This window comes from Bufo gargarizans, chromosome 4 (genome assembly GCF_014858855.1).
Source record: "Bufo gargarizans isolate SCDJY-AF-19 chromosome 4, ASM1485885v1, whole genome shotgun sequence".
Lineage (NCBI taxonomy): Eukaryota > Metazoa > Chordata > Amphibia > Anura > Bufonidae > Bufo > Bufo gargarizans.
The window spans coordinates 280,258,815-280,280,137 of record NC_058083.1 but is presented as its reverse complement, the minus strand read 5'-3'; the positions used below and the strand labels follow the sequence as shown (position 1 = coordinate 280,280,137).

At 38.9% G+C, this 21,323-nt stretch overlaps 1 protein-coding gene across 2 annotated transcripts in view; it reads left to right on the top strand.

Annotated features, from left to right (window-relative positions):
• The window catches only part of EPHA7 (EPH receptor A7), a 162,928-nt gene that overhangs the window by 104,200 nt on the left and 37,405 nt on the right, over positions 1–21,323 (top strand). For both annotated transcript variants that reach the window (XM_044288966.1, XM_044288965.1), the window contains exons 6-9: positions 12,678–12,802; positions 16,959–17,127; positions 17,393–17,501; positions 19,108–19,163. In XM_044288966.1, coding sequence (XP_044144901.1) covers positions 12,678–12,802; positions 16,959–17,127; positions 17,393–17,501; positions 19,108–19,163 — 459 coding nt within the window. The remainder of the gene's footprint in view (positions 1–12,677; positions 12,803–16,958; positions 17,128–17,392; positions 17,502–19,107; positions 19,164–21,323) is intronic.

Here is a 21,323-nt window from a genome sequence, read left to right as displayed (position 1 = left end):
TCTCCCCATGCATTGCTCTGCTAGATTTATATCAAGCTGACAGCTCAGGGGAGTGTCTTTTCTGCTGCAGCACAGGGGGCGTGTCCATGCTCTCCCTATAACAACTCAGGGGGCGTGTCCATGCTCTCCCTATCACAACTCAGGAGGCAGTTGAAGGATGAAACTGAGCATGTGCGGCCATCTCAGTGAGCAGGACAAAGAAATAAGAAAAAAATGATGGCGCAATACATATAGATTTTAATAATAGCTGTGGTGCTGGAAGCAGGCAGCTCTGTCCACTTTTTAGTGGACTGAGTTAGTCGCTGCAGCACTGCTCTCATTAACTTTAATGAACGGTGGACAATCCCTATTTAATATTTAGGAAAAGTAATTTTTTAATGAAATATTCTAAACCAAATTTTTAGAGATAAAAGTGATCATTTGGATGTGCTGAAGATAATGGCTGTACAAAGGTTGTGGTTACGCAGAGAAATCTCTCAGTGCAATTATTGGATAGTATATATGCCCTTGATGGTACATTCCCTTTTAAAGGATTAAACTGTTTCTGGGTTTGTTTTGTGCTTCTTTTCAATCCATAAATAATAAATTGGACAAAAACTGTGCACACCAGGCCTGACATTTATATAGGCTTTCATGTCAGGAACATCAGTGTTTGAAGTAAAATGAATTAGCTCGATGACTTTCAAAGCTTTTTTTTTTTTTTACATTTCTTTTAATTGCTCATCTCTACTTACAGTCTTCATGAAATAAAAATATTTCTTTAAGTGAATCGCAGACATTACGGCTGTAAATGACACATGTCACAAGCGATGAATAATAGAATAACCGAAAAGCGCACATGAAAAGGCCGCAAGGAATAAAGATGTCTCCCTTGCCTTTGGGAAACATTAACAAAATGCAGAGCCTGTGGGTTCAGATCTCTTGTTCAGAAGCAGGTGGCATACATTTATCTCATGACAAATTGCTTACAAGTACAACGTCAGGCAAAAATCAGTGTCTGCTCCAGCGATTATTTCCAGGAAAGAGAGGCAAGAAAATACATGGACCGCATTAGTTTTTTCGGTAAAATTGAAAAAGAAAAAAAAAATCAAGGAAGGTATCAGTTGCACTTTGTCCTTCTTTGTAAAAAATTTACCATCACTACAGCGTGTTTTCAAAGCTTCAGATTTGTGCCAGATATGTCAAAACCCATTGAAGGAGAAACATTGGCGTCTGCATTGGGAATCCGTTTTAGCAGTTTTATATGCAACGTGACATAAGATCAGAACTGATTGATACCGATGTTGACAGTTGTAGAGAAAGTGGACAATGAGCTGACAACTGCGTTTGTAAAAGAGTCAAGCGAATCTGCTAATGATTTTTAAGCAGCATGCCGTCATCGAACAGCAGGAGAGTCTGCAAGCTAGCTGGACAAGTGTGCTTTTAGTCACATTGATTACATTATTCTGATTTGCTCTTGATTTTCTTTTTACTTTTTATACTGTTTGACGCTTCTGAGCTGCAGTCTATGTAAATATCGCCATATAAGATGCCACAAATTGAAGTTGTAAAGTGTTCGATCTCTTTATTGGAAGTTTTGTGCAGTTTTTGATTTACATAGATGTGATTTTTGTGCTAAATTTATATTGTGCTAATGACAGTCCAGACTTGTTTCTTCAAGATGCATACCTGAATCTTAAACAAATATGATTGTAAATATTAAACAGCACCTCCAGTCATTACATAGTTTCACATGACGGTGCTTGGTAATTGTAGAATGGAACTGTATCAGTCCCTTATTATGTATTCACATGATCCATCATTTCCAACCATTTTTTATACTTCATTTTTTTTTCTAAACAGAGGTTAATCAATCAAAATATCAATTTTAATATTATACTACACTATGTAAAGTAATTAACACAAGAGGACAGTATACAGTTACGAATGGTTCTGGATCAGTAAGAGGCTTGAGCAGAGAATTGGCAAATGTAAGGTTATGCATGGGATATTTTGGTTGTTTGAAGGTATCCCCTATCCACAGGTCGCACATGCGTGTGGCTGCTCATTTCTATGGGAGTTTGGCATTTGGCTATCCCCGGACTTCACATAGAAATGAATAGAGCAGCTATACACATGTCTGACCAGCCGCTCCGTTCATTTCAGAGAGGCTGCAGGGGGGTATGGAGCCTCCGTTCTTTGGATCAGTGGTGGTCCCAGCGGTAGAGATGGGGGATAACTTCAACCAGAATACCCCTTTTAAGGTCACATTTCTATGGGCAGTTGCTCAGACAATTATCAAAAATGGACTGAACGTTCCACGTAATTGCCTGATTGTCAGAGCTGCATTTACAAGCAGTAACCATCCCCACTGTATGAGTAATTGTTACTGCGATTGCTTGTCCCCATATAGATCGGCCCATATAAAGGGGCATTTAGCTAATTCTTTGTTGGATCCAGTCTATAAACCAATGCGGAGACAATGTTTTATGCATACAATGCCGGCTGTATTACATAATGTCATACTTGTCATATTGATCTGTACGTTCTGGTAACTCGGATAATAGGCTGTCTCCATGCATTTTATTTAGAAATATTTGACACTCTGTCTCTGTGGTATATAGAGAGTAAACACATGCAGTTCCCTGTATCATATGATTGTATTGAATACTTGTACGTGAAGATTTTCTACATTTTCCAAAACTGTATTACCATGTGTTAATGTATGTAAAAACAAATGTTTGTAATTATATGTATAATATAAGCCATGTAGGCACTGATGTAATACAGTTTTTGGTGCAAGCATTTGTTTTTCATCACAAGAACAAAGTAACACCCTGGTAATTCAGTGAGTGAGCCGGTGGCACTGTGCTTGACAGCTGTTTGACCGTACAGTAGGCTTCCCTCTTGTATTGAGTTTCATGCTTGGCGGTTGTCATGTCGTACAGAAATGGTTTGTTAAATAGGCGGATTGATTCCAGAACATATAGACGCTACTTTACAGCTTTCCACAATACAAATAAGTCTGGGGTATTGTGCAGAGTTGGTTAGCGGAATTTAATCCTGAAAGCAGATGCCAATGCTTCATCTGTGGGACACACTACGTGGAACACAGTTTATTTCTTTCAGTCATTCCCTTTGCAATTGTTTGTAGAATTGTTAGAGTCTTTTTCACAAATGGATTTTATGTTAGGAGTAAAGCTGGCCTTAGAAGTGACACATTTTCATAAAAATGATCTAATATAGTATATTAAAATAATGAGCCGCATAGACTCCTAGTATGAATGTTTTGACCTAGTTTCGCACTTTGTTTTTTGAGCATAACCAGTTTGAAAATCAAGATAATATGTCGAATGCATCAGAACACAGACATTGTCTTCAGATATGATTTTTTTTTTTCATGTCACAAATTTGTAAAAATGGATAAAAAATGATAGTGCAGATTAACTGTTCCCAACTATTGTGAGTGATCATTAGGTGTAATGGTAAATTACAACAGTATTAAATAGGGTTTTTGGGCTCCAGATATTGATAACCTATTCTTAGGGTGAGATCCTTCAGGTGAATAGCAGCAAAGCTGCAATAACCTTCCACAACCACTAAACGTTAAACAGAGCTGTTCATCCGGCTTCAAAGTGCTTGTCCGGCTATGTTCAAAGTGCTTGTTCCGTTGCTGGCGGCTGCAAGGATCAGCTGATTGACGGGGATACTGATCTGATATTGATGACCTATCCTGAGGAAAAATAATCAATATCTAAGTCCTGTAAAACTCCTCTAAAGGTTATGTGCCATAAGAATATGACTACTGTTTAAGTCAAATTGAAATCAAGTTTATATGTTAAATGTATTTTTGAAGAATGTTTGGTGGTTATATTTAATTTGTTACTTTCTGTATAAAAAAAAAATCTTAACATCCTGTAGTTTCCAACTGGCCATTAAGGCTAATAGGTGCCAGTTTCTTGGTCTGTACAGTTACTCACCAAATGGAAGATAATTTTGACCAGCTTCTAAAAATATTGCCATTTTGTCTTTAATTGAAATGAATGAGGTATGTCAAAACACCATTTCTTTTAGGCTAGTTGCACACTAGTGGTGGTGATTTGGCAGGTTGTTCAGCAGGAAACAGCTGGTTAGATCCCTGCATTGCCGTAGGCTTGTAAAGCTCTGTCTGGCCCAATTCACTATAATGGGGACCGGCAGAATCTATGGCCGCATTTCAGCATATATACTGATAAACGGCGCGCAGAAGTTTTCTTCCAGCTGATTCTCTGCATATTTGCCGGTATGAGGTTGGATCTCCGCCCAGTCTCCATTTATAGTGAATGGGAACGGACGGAGCTTTACAAACTTCCGGCCATTCCGGAGTTTAGTGGGTGTGGATCCACTGTGCCAACTAAACAGTTTGACTTTGGGGTTAAACCTAAGGGTGTTGTCCTGGCAGTTCTCTTTTATTGACCCTTTAACCACTGTACAAGGATCTGGACTTGGCTGCAAGGAACCAACCAAGCTGCTACGTCTTGGAGTAGTCCTGGTGTAGTTGGCTGATTCCCCACGGCAGTCAGAGACACTGGCGTGAAACACCAATGAGTCAGACAAAAGGTGTAGTCTTAACGCAGTCCAAGATAAAGGCAGGCTGAGTACATGCATATCCCAGATAGCAGTTCCAAGGTCGGGGCAGGCGAGTACATGCATAGTTCAAGTAGCAGTTTCAAGGTCGAAGCAAGAGGCAAGGAGCAGAATTGGAAGACAGTCAAGGTACCATACATGGGTAGTCACACAAGAAATCCCACTTTTGCTGACTACTAGAGACTAGAAAACCCTCAAAGCTCAGGCATGGAGGTGGTCCACAGCCCAGCTGAATATGGGGGCTGACCAGCCCTTTATTCAGCAGCTGAACAGTAAACATGGACATTTACTTGGCACTAGTTCCAATACACACAGGGAGAGTGGCGCAATGCCTGCTTCTGCCCAGGACAGCAGGACAGTGGTGGACACCGGCTGCCAGACTAACAAATAGCAGTGTGAAAACAGCCTTAAAGGGGATTCTAGTATTGGAAAACATGCCTGCTTTCTTCCTAAACAGAATCACTGCCCTTCGTGGTATTGCAGCTCACCCCCCCCCCCCCCCCCTTACTTTTCCATAGAGCTGAGTGGTGATCCCAGACCCAATGGTGTGACACTGTTTCTAGTAGAAAGCAGCCATGTTTTTTAAATCCTGGAAAACCTTTTCAGTTGACCAGTTTTTAATCCATTGATTTGGGTTTCATTCACCCAGCATTGGTCCAGTATCACCTAAGTCTCCATGCAAAATGGCTTCTGCTCAACTTCATCAGATTGTCAACTTACATAGTGACTAGTGTGTAGGAAAATGTCTTCTGGGTTAATCTGTAAAACCTATACTGCTAGACGTGTATGCACAGTAAATGTAATTGCAAACATATTAGTTAAGAAACGTAAAAATTTCTATTGCTCCCAGCATGCAAGTAAATATACTACTGTTTTGGTAAAAGGAAACATATTTTTCTTTTATAACCATTTGTTATCAAGATAAAAAAAAAAAACTAGCTGGTCATTTTACATTTTACTATAAGAAATTTTCCTTGTGCTAAAATGTACATGCTGTCACTGCTTTGTACATTTAAAATATTTTATTGAACACCTGCTGGACAGCTAATACCCCTGCATGGACCCATTTAATTCTTTGTAAAGTTTCTTGCCAAGGAAGCTTATGGCAGGGCACATGAGTTTAAATGCACAGCACAGAGTGATAAATGAGCTATTTTCTCCATGAATTTTATGGAACCCAGCTGCGCAGAAGTTCATCGCTCTTTCTGGCTCCTTAAAGATGTAGTCTCACTTATTATTTAGCTGCCGTGAAAGTTAAGATTTGATTCACGGCAATGCACTGTAAAGCTTGCAGGAATTATTGAAAAACAAATTGCTAAGATGGGTTACCTTTGGGGTCTAGTTAGCCATTACTATTAAACCTATTAGACATGTATTTAATGAAAGCTGGGTTAATCCACATTTGATTTTAATTAGAAAAAAAGCTCCCTCTTTTGTAGCATAATGCAAAGTTTAAATAAAAAAAGACAGATGTAGCTGACATTTTGCTGATGCCTTCACTTATTAGGTACCTACTAATCACTAACTTCCGTTTGTCCCTGGGTGATAAATAGCTTTAAATGAAAAAAGGCGGCTGGCACTCACTATGTGGTTTCACATCAAACAACAATTTATTATAATCACTATACCGTTAATATAACAATGAAATACATATAATATAAAAATGGTAATTAAAAAATCCGAAGTATCTTATTATATTGGATCATAAACCGCACCAAAAATGAATAAAGTCTCTGTTGGAGAATAAATAATTCTTTGCCTGTTTGGGCAGTAATGTCCAATTTGATACCAATGCCGTCACTTTAAATGCAAAATGTAGCCCAGTCCACAAGCTGTATGAAATGCTGTTGGGGAGTAGTATCACTCACTTTATATTTCTCTTTCACAGTTCGTATAACAATCTTGTCACTTCCAATTTGAGATATATGATCGGTTTCTAGGGTAAATGTTGTAGCTTACCCTCCCAGACGAATCTCCAGCCGTCTGTTTGTGCTGCTTCTGCTCGCTCTCGGCGTCTCCGCTCTCCGGCGTTTGTCACGTGGTGTACCGGAGTTATCGCGGGATTTGAGTGTTTCAGTCCGAAGATCTGATGAGAGCTGCAGAGTAGGTAAAAAATGGAGCGCTCCACTTGTAGAAGGTAATTCAAATATCGTCGATCATGTAGAAAGCTTGTAAAAAGCTTGTTGTTGGCAGGTATATTACGCTAAACGCGTTTCGAGGACTTCAGTCCTCTTCCTCAGTAGCTACTGAGGAAGAGGACTGAAGTCCTCGAAACGCGTTTAGCGTTATATCCCTGCCAACAACAAGCTTTTTACAAGCTTTCTACATGATCGACGATATTTGAATTACCTTCTACAAGTGGAGCGCTCCATTTTTTACCTACTCTGCAGCTCTCATCAGATCTTCGGACTGAAACACTCAAATCCCGCGATAACTCCGGTACACCACGTGACAAACGCCGGAGAGCGGAGACGCCGAGAGCGAGCAGAAGCAGCACAAACAGACGGCTGGAGATTCGTCTGGGAGGGTAAGCTACAACATTTACCCTAGAAACCGATCATATATCTCAAATTGGAAGTGACAAGATTGTTATACGAACTGTGAAAGAGAAATATAAAGTGAGTGATACTACTCCCCAACAGCATTTCATACAGCTTGTGGACTGGGCTACATTTTGCATTTAAAGTGACGGCATTGGTATCAAATTGGACATTACTGCCCAAACAGGCAAAGAATTATTTATTCTCCAACAGAGACTTTATTCATTTTTGGTGCGGTTTATGATCCAATATAATAAGATACTTCGCATTTTATTATTTATTTTTTAGGGGATTTTTTAATTACCATTTTTATATTATATGTATTTCATTGTTATATTAACGGTATAGTGATTATAATAAATTGTTGTTTGATGTGAAACCACATAGTGAGTGCCAGCCGCCTTTTTTCATTTATTCTATTTTCTTGGACTGTTAGAGTGAGCAGTCTTTCGGCTAGAGCACCCCTACCTTACTGAGGAGGGTGGTGAGCTATCCACATACCTTTGCAGTTTTCGATAAATAGCTTTAACCTACCGTACACATAAAAGTTGTGTCTTGTGGTATGGTCAGTTTCTATAAACAAGTTCAAGAGATAGCATGCGCCAGAGATCTCCTATTTTTATAATTAGAAGGGCTGTGGCTATGTTTGGCCCATTTCCTGTCATAATGGATGGGTTAAATTGGCACGAGTACATAGTTTGAAATTTTGGGGGCAGGCAATGTTTAGTACATTCGAAAAGTCTTCAGACCCTTTAACTTTTTTTCACATTTAATTATATTGTGCTCTTGTGCCCAAAAAAGTCCCCCCCCCCCGTCATTCTGCGCTCAGTACCCCATAATGACTAAGTGAAAATAGAATTTTAGAAATTTGGATGCTGTAATCACTGCCAGTCTTCTTGAGTATGATGCCTCCAGGTTTGCATATTTGGATTTAAGGATTTACTTCTATTGTTCTCTGTAGATCTTCTTAAACTGTGTTAGGTTGGAAGGGGACCCTCAGTGGACAGCCATTTTCATGTCTCACCAGAGATGTTCAATTGGTTTCAAGTCAGGGCCACTCAAGGACATTCACAGAGTTGTCCCTAAGCCACTCATGTGTTGTCGTGGCTGTGTGCTTAGGGTCATTGCTTTGTTGGAAGGTGAACCTTTGGCCCAGTTTGAGGTCCAGAACACTCTCGATCAGGTTTTTATTAAGAATATCTCTGTATGTTACTCCATTGAGCTTTCCATTAACCCAGACCAGTATCCCTGTCCTGGCTGATGAAAAACACCCCACAGCATGATACTGTCACCACCATGTTTCACTGTAGGAATGGTATTGGGCAGGTGATGAGCAGTGTCTGGTTTTCTCCAGAATGACGCTTAGAATTGAGGCCAGAAATTTCAAACTTGGTTTTATCAGACCAGAAGATGGAGTGCTGCAATGATGGTTGACTTTCTGGTACTTTCTCCCTTCTGCACACAGAATCTTTGAATCTCAGCCAGGGTGACCATGGGGTTCTTGTTCACCATTATTACCAGGGCCCTTTTTCCCTGACAATTTAGTTTGGTGGGGTGTCGAGCTCCATGAAGAGTCCTGGTTGTTACAAACTTTTTCCATTGAAGAATTATGGAGCCACTCCTTCCCTGCTGCTCCTCATGCTATCCGTAAAACAGATTTTTATTTTATTTTTTTTTTTTTTTATTTTATGAAGACTATTGAGAAAGTTGCATATGTTTGCATTTATGAAGTAGATGAACAATAAAAATACAGTGTTGCCTTTAATCCCTCTGAGATTTTGGTGTAGTGGCACGAACCAACTCCATGATCCATTTGAATTTAGCTCCTGCTCTTTCTCTCTCTTCTGTCTAAGCCATAAGCCAATATTTTAATTTCTACTAGGCCTCATGCACCTGACTGTAAGCATTTTGTGGTCTGCAAATCACATATCCGCAAAATATGGAAGTGGTCCATCCTAAGAATCCTAAGAACATAATAAGATCTGGTAAGATAAAATGCCAACAAACCTCTGTGCACAAGTAAATGAGATATGTACTGTACAACGCACAGTTCATTTAATATTTTGCAGTTACTTCTAAAGTGTGCCTTGTAAGAATCTCAGTCAATCTCTGATATAGAAGTGGAGGAATATATCATCTGCTAAGCTTCAAACGAAAGGGAAAGATCATATTGTAATATTTAAATCTTGATTTTTACCTGTAGAGTTTATGCTGAAGCACCCATACTCGGAGCTTTGGATTTTTTTTTTTTTTTAATGTGAGGCAGTAAGTCCAGCTTCTGGCAGTGCAACTGAGCCTTATTGGATTTTGATGTACGTGCAGAAAAAGAAGGCAACACTTAATCGAAGATTTTGAGACACAGGGACAAATCTGTAATTCACACCTATTTCACTTTCCCCTATAACTGCTGCCTGAGAGATGGTTACAAGTATGAGAATGCGGTAGGATAAGAATTTAAATTAAACATGCATGCCTTGTCTGTTTCTTATGACCTGGAGTCAAGTGGTGTCCCTGGGTAAATGCATTGATTTTTTTTCACTCGATTACCAGAGATGAGCAATAGTAGAATCACTGTAAAATAAGGTCACTGAAGAAACAAGATGAGATAAAATCCAAGGGGTGCAAATTGCAAGCAATTTTGCCTGCCATTAATAATTTCAAGATGATTTCCATTCCCTGTACACACGTTTTAATAGAAGAGGACGTGCCCAAAATATTTGAAAATAGGCTTGGCTCGTGCTGATGAATGATTTCATGAATACTGCATAAACCTGCTGGAAGCGTGATGTCCTACATAGGCAGATACCTAGACAATCCATGTAGCACAGGATGATGAAGAATCAATAACAATAGTCTTTAACTGATTAGTTAAAAAGTACACTAGGGTGGCCACCTTCTCTGGAAAAAAATCAAAAATCACCTTTTATTTTTTATTTTATTTTTTAATTTTTTGCCATACTTGTATATGAAAGGGCCAAAAAAATAACATCCTTCTTTTTATGGCTGTTTAGTGAATAGCCCTTATACCTACTGCATGTAGGGCTGAAATAATGGCCCGGATTTATCATGCCTTCTCTCCAGAATTCTGGCTTCAAAAAGTCGCAAAATGAGGCTATTTGCGACCTTGATCACCTGAAAATTAGCAGCTCTTTGTATTTTTACACCACTCACTCTAGTAATTTAGGTGGCAAAGTGGGCATGATTTAGTTATGTTATTGAGTTTCACTCCAGATTTATCATTGAGACTTTATCAAAAAGTCTCCAAAAAATTGCAGTCTCCCTTCAGTAGGAGGGTCGAGTAGGAAAACTGGAGTAACTTTTCTAGACAAAAGTTTTAGTTTTACGGATGAGACAAATTTATGATACAACATATTTGATAAATGTGGTATAAAGTAAACCAACACAGACTCAAGGAAAACTGACTTCAAATATTACCCTCTTGATAAATCCCCCCCAGTATGTCTACGGTCACGGTGATTTCAAACAAACTTAAAGGTATTGTCCAGCAATATAAGATGTTGTTTGGATGTTTTTTTTTTAGATATAAATTAATTGAATTTACTAATGTCCTGATTTGAGAACCCTGGTTGCAGCAGCTCCGTTTCCGCATAAAGGTGCATTTACATGGGACTATTATCGGGAGCGTACGTTCGTCAGAACGCTCGTTCATTATAATCTGCAGGTGCCTCCAATCACCCAGTAAACGTTCATTGCGTAAATTGATCATTTATGCTGGGAAGAAGGAATATACTGCCCAGAAACAACAAATCTGTATGAGCATGAGCGATTGTGGTAGTGATCATCCCGCTACAGTGGAGGAGATTGCTGCATGTAAATGAGAGAGGCAGCGTCTTTAGCTAAACCAATCCCTGATCTCTGCAGCAAGGAAAGCAGCACAAGGCGCTTTTTGTTCAAGATATAGGGAGATGAACAAGTACCAGTAGGAGCGTACACAGAACTCATAGAGTTAAATCATACATTTAGATATCCCCCCCCCCCCCCCAAAAAAAAATAATAATAATAATGTTTGCTGATAATGGTGTGTAGTTGAACCTCGTGATTGTTTTCTGGCACTTCCCTAGGGCTTCTTTCACACATAGTTTTTGTGGTGTTTTTGGCATACTGCATTTTGAAAAAAAAAAAAGGCCATGAACCCAAAAACTGCACCAAATGTTATGAAAAGCACCTGGAAAATAATTTTTTTCCCTATTCCCCTATATGGCTGAACATTTTATTTTTATTTTTTAAATAAAAAAACTAAAATTATGTAATAGAAAAGCTGCTATTTTTTTTGAAAAAGGTGTTAAACCAGTAATGAGAGATATTGAAGTGCTGGTTGCCTGCAGCCACCACAAGGGGGAGTGCTGCATATATGAATTCCTACAGCTGCCATAGAACTCATTTAGAATGATCCCACCGGGGGTGGCTGCAGGGAATTCACTTAACTGTGTCAGGAAGCAGCCAAAGCAGCTCAGCGCTGAGCCCAGCTTCCCCGCTGGGACCTGTAGCAGTTGATTGGCCTGTCTCCATCTACGTTATGCCAGTAAGTTGTTAAATACAGCAGAGGCTGCTCTGGAATGGACAAGAGACTGGCACACTGCTTGGACAGTATATCAGTATTAATACATGTCCCTTAGTGCATCACTAACTATGTAGCCTTGTGCGTGTGGTGGAACCCTTGGAAGATTGCGTTTCCAATGAGTATAGAGACAGACCCGCCAAAGTCTACTTCTATAATGCTTCTATGATTGAACGAATGATCTGTATACGTCTCGTATAAAGCTCATGGTAAACGACATAGGCTCTCAAACTGTCATCTCTCATTGATTGATTCCTTTCCTGACGCCAGTTTTATCTCCATTCTAGCGTAATAAGAACATGATAGTTGTATGTTGTTGGTAGCTCAGTACAAGTGCATGATAATGGATGAATGTATTAAAGTGCCCTAAAATGTACAGCGACAGTAAGTGGATATTTTTATCGCTGGCAGCCATGCTATATATCATCCTGTATTGTTTTATCTTCAGTTTCGCTATTAGGTCAAAAGATAGATCTGGTGATTAAATGAAGTTGTTAGCAGATAATTGGCACCCTTCGATAAATATAATAGTCCAAATGGCCATAAAGTGTTTGTTTCTGTTGTTTTGTTGTGCTATTTTCATGTATAATAAATATTTGGTCTGTCAATGTATCACTGGAGATTAATCTGAAAGCCTGCGATTTTTGGCTTAATTAGAATTCATTTGCTTAATTGTCAGTATAATCCCATCAATTCCTGCTTGCACTAACTCCAACAATGCTGTCTTCTGCTGTTTGCACTTTAATTTACATTTCGATTATGGTTTATGAGGATAATAAGGCCTTGTTTGAATATTCATTAGTATCGGAATGTTATTGGACTTTATGAAATAGGTGCTTTATTTTAGTGTAATGAAATAATTAAAGTCACACTGTGAGAGACTGATCAAATGGGGGGTTTGACGTGATGGATGACGGCAAATGTGCTTATTTTTCTCATCTTGCTTTTTCCAGCGCCATCTCAAGTAAGTGGGGTAATGAAGGACAGAGTGTTGCAGCGCAGTGTGGATCTATCCTGGCAGGAACCCGAACATCCCAACGGAGTCATCACAGAATATGAGATCAAGTATTACGAGAAAGTAAGCGCTGTTAACATGGCAAATTACAAATGGCCATAATTTGCAATCAAATCATAGGAAACAAAATCAGTTTTACAAAATGTCTACTGCATGTCATGCAGTACGTTGCTGCTTTCTTTCTGTTTTTTGCTTATGGCTCTGAGTTAGTGTAACCGATATTCAGTTGTGTCTCAAGTGAAGTTCTAAGCTTTTAATCCATCCATTTCATAGCGTAGAGAGCATTAACCCTTTATTTACCCATTTTTATAAAAGAGATATTCTAGACTGATAGAAATAAAGCTCAATAATTCTGTAATGAACATGTAAAAAAATTGGGGGTTCATACACTAGAAAGATTGTTAGTCCCTTGAGCCACACTTATTAAAAAGCACACACCTCTTAAAGGAGTTGTGCCATGATTCATGTGGAAAAGTAAAACCTGACATGATGTAGTACACGACTATCTCTTTCTAACAAAGCTTGAACCAGCCCTGTACCTCGCATGGATCCAGAGGTCTCCCCATTCATTGCTCCAGGTGCTCTGTTATTCCCTTCAGTCTGGAAGCTCTCCTTTTTGCTGTAGCTCTTTCCCTATAACAGCCACAGCTTCTAACAGAACATACAGCTGGTGGCAGTTGAATAGTAAAAATGAGCATGTGCGACCACTGCAGTAAAGTTAACAAGAATAAAGGAAAAGAACAAACAGCAGGTGGTGCTATACAGATACATTTTATTGAGTTGGTCAGTGGCATTTGTAACTGCAAAAGTAATCACATCCAGGTCCTGGTTTGAAAAAATGTAGAACATGTTTTGTGGCGCAACCCCTTTAAAGTGGTTATCCCACAAAGGATGTTGTTTATAATTAAATCCAGCCCATAATTGTAAACCTTTTTTAGATTTATACTTATTATATGCATGCTTATACCCTCATGTTAGTATAGTACCACCTGCTGTTTATATTGAACAGCTGTTCTGTGTCCACTTTAGTAAATGTGCTGAGGTGGACACGTGCTCAGTCGTGCCTCTGCTCCTTAAGTGTGCTGAGAAATCCTGGTGTAATGAGCTGGCTGTTTCTGAAGGGGCAGTGATAAAATCATTACTGTAATTGTGCATGCTCAGCATCTCCTCTGAGTAGTAGAGAAGAAAATGCTAAGAACTGAAACACAAAGGGGGAGCTTGATCATTCCCTTTGCGCCTGAAAATTGGTGTTAAAAAGTTGCAGGTGTGACTTTTTAACTGCAATTATATTTTTTTTTATATTGTTGCATCTCCCCTTTTTCGCCACCCTCTCCACTTTTCGGAAAGGGGCATGGCCATCCGCTGTAACAAATGTATCTTCATTTACAGCAGATTTCTGGCGTAAATGAAGCCATAAATATTTGGCCTCTATGAGATTTCTTATTAGGTGCACGGACTGCAGGAGGATGGGCCTAATTTATGAAAAGGCATCATAACGCAGAAAGCGCCAGTCTTGATAAATCTCCCCCCAAAGTGGGAGTCTGTCAGCTCTAAAACACCCTCCAAACTAGAGTAAGTGGTGTATAGTGAAGTTACGCTGACTCAGTTTGCCATTTGTATCTTCATACTCCGTTGCGTTCTGATGCTGTCTTCTGACAAACCAGCAGTAAGGGCTCATTCAGACGGCCGTATGCTGTCCGCAAAATTACTGAATGCTATCCGTTTTTTTGCGGATCCGCAAAAAAACTGATCCGCAAAAAAACGGATAGCATTCAGTATTTTTGCTGACCCATAGACTTCAATAGGGCCATATCCTGATTTTCACGGACAAGTATAGGACATGTTTCATTTATTTTGCGGAACCTTGGAATAGAAAAGGGCCCCATAGAAGTGAATAGGTCAGCATCTAATCCGCAAAAAAATGTATCCGCATTTTTGCGGATAGCATACGTCCGTCTGAATGAGCCCTAAAATGCATTGAGAAGACTCCTGAGCTCATGTACGTAATGGAGAGGACTCAAAGTGGAGTCCTCTCTGTACATTTTACTGCTGGTTTGTTGGAGCACAGCATCAGAATGCAAGTGAGTATGAGGATAAAAATTACATAACCGGACCGGGCGTCACTTACACTATATCCTGCTTGCTCTAGTTTAGGGTGTGTTTTGGAGCTGACAGATTCCCTTTAAATATTTTGTTCATCCATTTCTCAGCTATTGTGAACTATAACTATGTAGGTAAATGATGTTGGATGAGAACTATTATTGGCTGTTACTACATCCAGCATTCTTCAAACCCTGAGTTGCATATATAGTTGCATTGTTATTCAGCTGCCTCCATCTTACGACGACCATGGCGCAGTCGTGATGTAGTTAGAGACAGCAGCATATTGTTTCCCAATAGAAGTCAATGGTGAAATGGGTTTCTGAGACAGGACTGGCATTTTCCAAGTTTTGAGGACTGCACGACCGCATGTAAAACATGTCCAGCCACTTGATATTTTACTGCATATGTCACTATTTAAGATTAATCAGATGAAAATTCAAAACGGTACAAACAGCAATGTATAAATGATTGTGGTAAAAAATGCCCCCTTAAAGCATGAATATACATGTGGTCGGCATCATGACTGCTTTACAACTGTGCCATGTGGTCGTACCCTTACACCTTCTCTTCTGTAGTTCTGCCATTCTTTTTCTGAACCAGAACTATCAGGATAAACATCTGCCAAGCATTCATACTGTAATGTAATGCATCTTATTCTGATAACACATACAATTTTAATCCAAGTATTGCAAGCTATTAATTTATTATCTAAATAGAAAATGCTGCAGTTATGGCCACAATATACATAGTAATATATTTTGGAAAGCTGGAAAAGGACACACGTCTATTGAGTTCACACTGATGCTATGTAAAAACTGTATACATTTTGATGTGTGTGATATGTTTATAAAAAAAAGTGTTTTGTAACCCAGCGTTAGTAGTGTCTGTAATTTTATAGCTATATGCTACAAAGGTAATGCCATGTACCCCAAAATCGTTTTGCGCACTTAAATATAAAGTATAAAATTCAGTTATATTCCAACTATTTCAGGGAATAGTAAGCAATTCTTGTCATACAGAGCTTTTATCAAAGCAGGGGGTCAAAGCACAGTTTTGATTTCATGCCAGATGGGTAGCGATACCCTAATAGACAGTAGAAGCTTCAGTTGCTGTGTTTGGTCATTCAGAAAGGTGTCCATTATCATCAGCTCTTCTGCTCTCTGTATCTGTGTCCAAATTATGAGTGTAGAAGGGCAAAGCAATACTGTATTTTCCAGCACTACATTGTCCTGTCTTCTCCTTAGTTTCTAATTAGCAGTGGCTTAATCTCATGGATAAAAGCTATTACTATAGTGCTATCCCATGCTCTCGTTATTAGACGTATCTCTGTAGTAATCTCCTTTTTCTAACTTTACCTGTCTTGTTCCATCTATTTCTTCTTATCTGTTCTTTTTACTTTTAAATTAAATCTCATCCTATCTAGTCTCTTCAACCACTCTGATTAATGGAATATCCCTATCTCCAGTTAAGCCTGATCCCATCATATTTATTCTTAAGAAATCTGCTCTTGAACACAAACTTCTCAGAATTCTTCTTTTCCTACTTCATAAACCATATAATTTGTTCCAAGGCCTGGCTTCACTCCCAGCATGCTGCCTGCCATCCAGTGAAATCTGTTAAGATAGAGCTACTCATTACATGTTCTTGTAGAACCCTCTGGTTTCTTTGGCACCTGCTGTGTCCATCACAATGAAATTCATCACAATTACTGCAATATCACAACCCCGTTTCCTCCTTGAGTCATTTTTACTCAAGCGTCTTCATTTTTTCACTATCATGCCACCTTTACCCTCAAAACCTCTCATAACTATCAATTCCAGAATAAAGATTTGACAAGGAAATGACGCCCTCCAATACAAAATTAATATAAATCAAAGACTTAAAAAACATAGTCAAGTGTCCTTGACCACATAACATCAAGGGTGTGAAAACCGCTACCTCCTCACTGAACTGGCATGCCACCTGTTGGATCTCAAGCCTTATCAAGAAATGCATTGATGCTGGCCGTGGAGGACTTGCCCGATCTAGTTACTGTTTTGAATTGCATTAGTTTAAAAGGGCTTTTTAGCTGTCTTTCAAGCAGATCAATGATATACTATATTTTATTTTTTTTAAGGATCAAAAAGAACGCACTTACTCCACGCTGAAAACAAAATTAACATCTGTTTCAGTCAATAACCTTCGACCTGGAACAGTTTATGTGTTTCAAATTCGAGCTTTCACTGCTGCTGGTTATGGAATGTACAGTCCCAGGCTTGATGTCACTACCTTGGAGGAAGCTACTGGTAAAGATTTCAATTTTATCTATGCAAAAAACATGCTCCCAAAATATCTTCTGTTGCAGATTGCTAATGATTAGCTGTATAACTGGACTCTTATTATATACAGTTGCATCGTATCCATGTTGATTCTGTGCAATTTCTAAAGACTTGATCACAATTCTGCAATGCTGTACTCAGAATTTTTGTATTTGTACTGTATTGTACTGATTATGTATTTATGTATTTTATATTACTTTGGGTTTTGATTATATTCTCTCTTTTTTAACAGCGACTGCTGTTTCCAGTGAGCAGAATCCTGTCATTATAATTGCAGTGGTTGCTGTGGCTGGCACTATTATTTTGGTCTTCATGGTCTTTGGTTTCATCATTGGAAGAAGGTAACAATTGTATATACTTTAGGAAATAAAATAAGAAGGGTGGGGAATAAATTACTAAAACAACTTTAAGAAGCTGATGAACGAGATTGCAGATTCATGAAAACACTTCACAATGGTTTTCAGTGATTTTGGTGGGGCTGTCCCAATATTAAATGTTTTTTCACATGAAATACTAAACACTTTTTTGTCATTTACTATGTTACAAAAAATACTCCAGTTGCGAGAGATTTCATTTGCTTTGTTATATTGGCTCCCAAGTGTTTAATCTCCATAGTAGTGTGCACATCCACCCACTGAGGTGGCCACACATGCTCAGTTCTATTCTTCAGCTCCCACTAGCCAGATGTAAGGAAATTTGTTTAAAAGTGAATGAATGTGAGGAATATTCCTGTCTTTGAGTATTCTGTTCCTCCATTTTTCATTCACTTTTTTAGGGCAGCCAGCTTCCAGCATGAAGAGAAAGCAGATAAATGTTGTATTTTAAAGGGTTAGAGGCAGAAAACATAATATGCATAAGCAGACATTATAATTTTAATTAAGAAGCATATGTTAAAACCATAATTTTCAATGTAAGGTATATGTAGAAAACAACCCCCACATAGTAAATATTCTAGTTAAATTATATAAAAAAAAAAAAACTTTGTCCAAAGTCTTGAAAAATGAGAAATCGTTCACCAGTGGTTCACTGTTGTTGCCATTTTTGCAAATGTTGTTTACAAAAAAAGGGGGGGGGGGGGGGCTAACCTGTGTAAAGGTATTTGTATACACATATATGTTAATGCCAAGAAGGGCCTAGACCTATCCTGACCCAGGTATAAAGAGTGTATTAAAACTTTACTTTTAATTCAACATAATGATAAAACGGCTGTGAGCCATAGCAAACAATTAAAACACTTTTGCAAAGGTGCTGCTAGATAGTGCAGGTATACCAGGTGTCAGATTTGAATTAGATTCTCAAACATTCACATTTTCTTAGGCTTCATGCACACGGACATTTTTCTTTTTGCGGTCTGCAAAAACGGTTTCCGTTTTTCTGTGATCCGTGTCCGTTTTTTCTTCCGTGGGTCTTCCTTGATTTTTGGAGTATCCACGGACATGAAAAATGAAAAAAAGAAGTCAAGTTTGCCTTTGAAATGATAGGAAAAAACGGACACGGATCATGGACGCGGATGACAATCTTGTGTGCATCCGTGATTTTTCACGGACCCATTGACTTGAATGGGTCCGTGAAAATTATTTTTTTTTCCACGGACTGGAAACACGGATCACGGACACGGATGCCAAATGGTGCATTTTGCAATTTTTCCACGGACCCTTTGAAAATCAATGGGTCCGTGGAAAAAAACGGAACAACGGCCGCGGATGCACACAACGGTCGTGTGCATGAGGCCTTAATAAAAGTTCTGAAACATTAATGAGCAGATCCACTAAGATTTTTTGAAAAAGTTTGAAAAGTAAAAAATCGCAGCACAAATATAGCACATCCGGTTGCCACTTTTGAAAAAACAAATGGCCACTAGAGCAATGCAGAAAAATGTATGTATGTATGTATGCTGTAGCTTAAAATATAAGTTATTTTTGTATTTTTTAACTGTATATTTCACAGGCATTGTGGCTATAGCAAAGCTGACCAAGAGGGGGACGAAGAGCTATACTTTCATTGTAAGTGTTTCCTTTCTATATTTTGGAAAACCCTTCTTTACTAACATGTAGTAGTAATAGTAATAATGTTATATTTGTGTAAATAAGACTTTTCAAAGTAACCCGCTGAAATGCAGGTGAGCCTGATGTAGCCAAGTATATTAGCAGTGACGTTGTTCACCGCCATGATTGTTATTTTCACACTTTTCTGGGGACCTCTCATGAGATTTTCTAAATTGGAAGGTCAATGGGCAAGTTGTTCTTTTCCCTTTTGCTATTTTTTCACATCCTCTTGTCAATCATTCAACCTTTAGGGCAAAGTGAAGCTGTTTATGCAAACCTTGTTAAATGCTATACAGGATTCTTTGGTTCCATTCTAGTTACGGCAGGATTTTATAAATGCACTAAATGTCAGAAAAATAGACTCATCACAACCTGCAATGTGTACATTGTAGAGTTGCCGACTATGCAAATGGTAACTGTTGACACACAGCAGAATTGCTTGACTTTGGCCTGGTTCATTATTTCAGTTCCAACGTGTTTTGCTGTTTGACTCGCAATTGAGAAAAATCCCAGCAAGTTGAAGCAATTATAAATAAGAGCCCAGACAATAGATGTGAGAATCAATCTTCTAAGACAAAATGAGGACATGGAAATTAGATGAAGAACACAATTCATGTTCTATTTATGACAGAAATTAGAATCTGCTGATACAGTAGGCTACCATCGCCATGCTCATTTGTAATGGTGGGAATATCACTTTAATAATCTCCCTTGTTTTTTTATACTAAATAAAAAAAAACTGTGATTTGGTTACTGAACAACTTGTATGCATCAATATGAAACTAAAATTGCATTGGTGCATTGTTGTAATTCAGTTGACTTATTTTTGCGAAAGCTGGCCATAGACATTAGAATATTTTCAATATAATTGAATGGGAGCTGAGCTGCAGTAACCCACCACAGCCCCCCTCTCTTAAAAAGGAACTGTGCTCCTGGCTTCATTCAAGATGATAGTTAAGGAACAGCTCGGTGTTGGACCCCCACTAATCTGATATTGATGACCTATCCTAAATATATATTAGATATACAGTAAGAATGGAACCACACTCTTTATGAAGTAGAGAGGTGCTCGTGGAAGGATTCGGCAATCCGTGTCACAGGATAGAGGAATCCATGGCACACTTTGTGCAATGCAAAGTGCAGTTGTATTTCTTGTGCTGTGGAAGGAATGACATGCCTTACACATTGCTGCAGTGAATTACGTATCTCAGTTCACCAGACTTCACTCAACAAAGATTATTAATTAACCAAAATATGGATTCAGTCTGGATATGCTTTATCTCATAATGCAGAAAGGGATATATTATGAATATTGTCTATCACTAATCCTGGAATATAATTTGCAACAATAAAATTGCACTTTCTTTACATCATGCATATGTAAAGTGGAGTCCTCCATACTGTCCTGAATATAGGTCATCAATATGTGGAGTCTGGAAAATCTCATTACACCTGCCAGTAGTGTACAGGGTTTTTTATGCAGTTTCTGAAGCCAAAACTAAGAGTAGATAAAAATAAATAAATAGGAGAAGTAGTATTTGTCCTTATTTCCTTCTCTCCTTTTACGATTAACACCTGATTTTAGCTTTAGATACTGCATATCAAAACCTGGACAGAGCGTGCACATGTTACAGCACGACCGTTGTGTGTTTTGCGGTCCGCAAACCATGGATCCGCAAAACACGGATGGCGTCCGTGTGCGTTCCTCAGTTTGCGGAACGGCATGGACAGCCATTAAGATAATTGCCTATTCTTGTCCGCAAAACGCGGACAAGAATAGGACAGTTTATATTTTTTTTGTGGACCACGGAACGTAGCAACAGTTGAGGACAGCACACTGAGTGCTGTCCGCATCTTTCGCGGCCCCATTGAAGTGAATGGGTCCGCATCCGAGCTGCCAAAACTGCAGCTCGGATGCGGACTAAAACAACGGCCGTGTGCGTGCATGAGACCTAAAGGAGTTGTCCCATCAGGGCGATCCCTTTTTCAGCTGATTACCTTCAGTCGGGCTTTAGAAACCCTTGATGATCAGCTGATATCAGTAGTTGAAGCTTCTACTGGCCACACATGGCCTACCATGTAATCTAGCTAAGTAAGCCAGAGTGAGGGAGGCTTTGT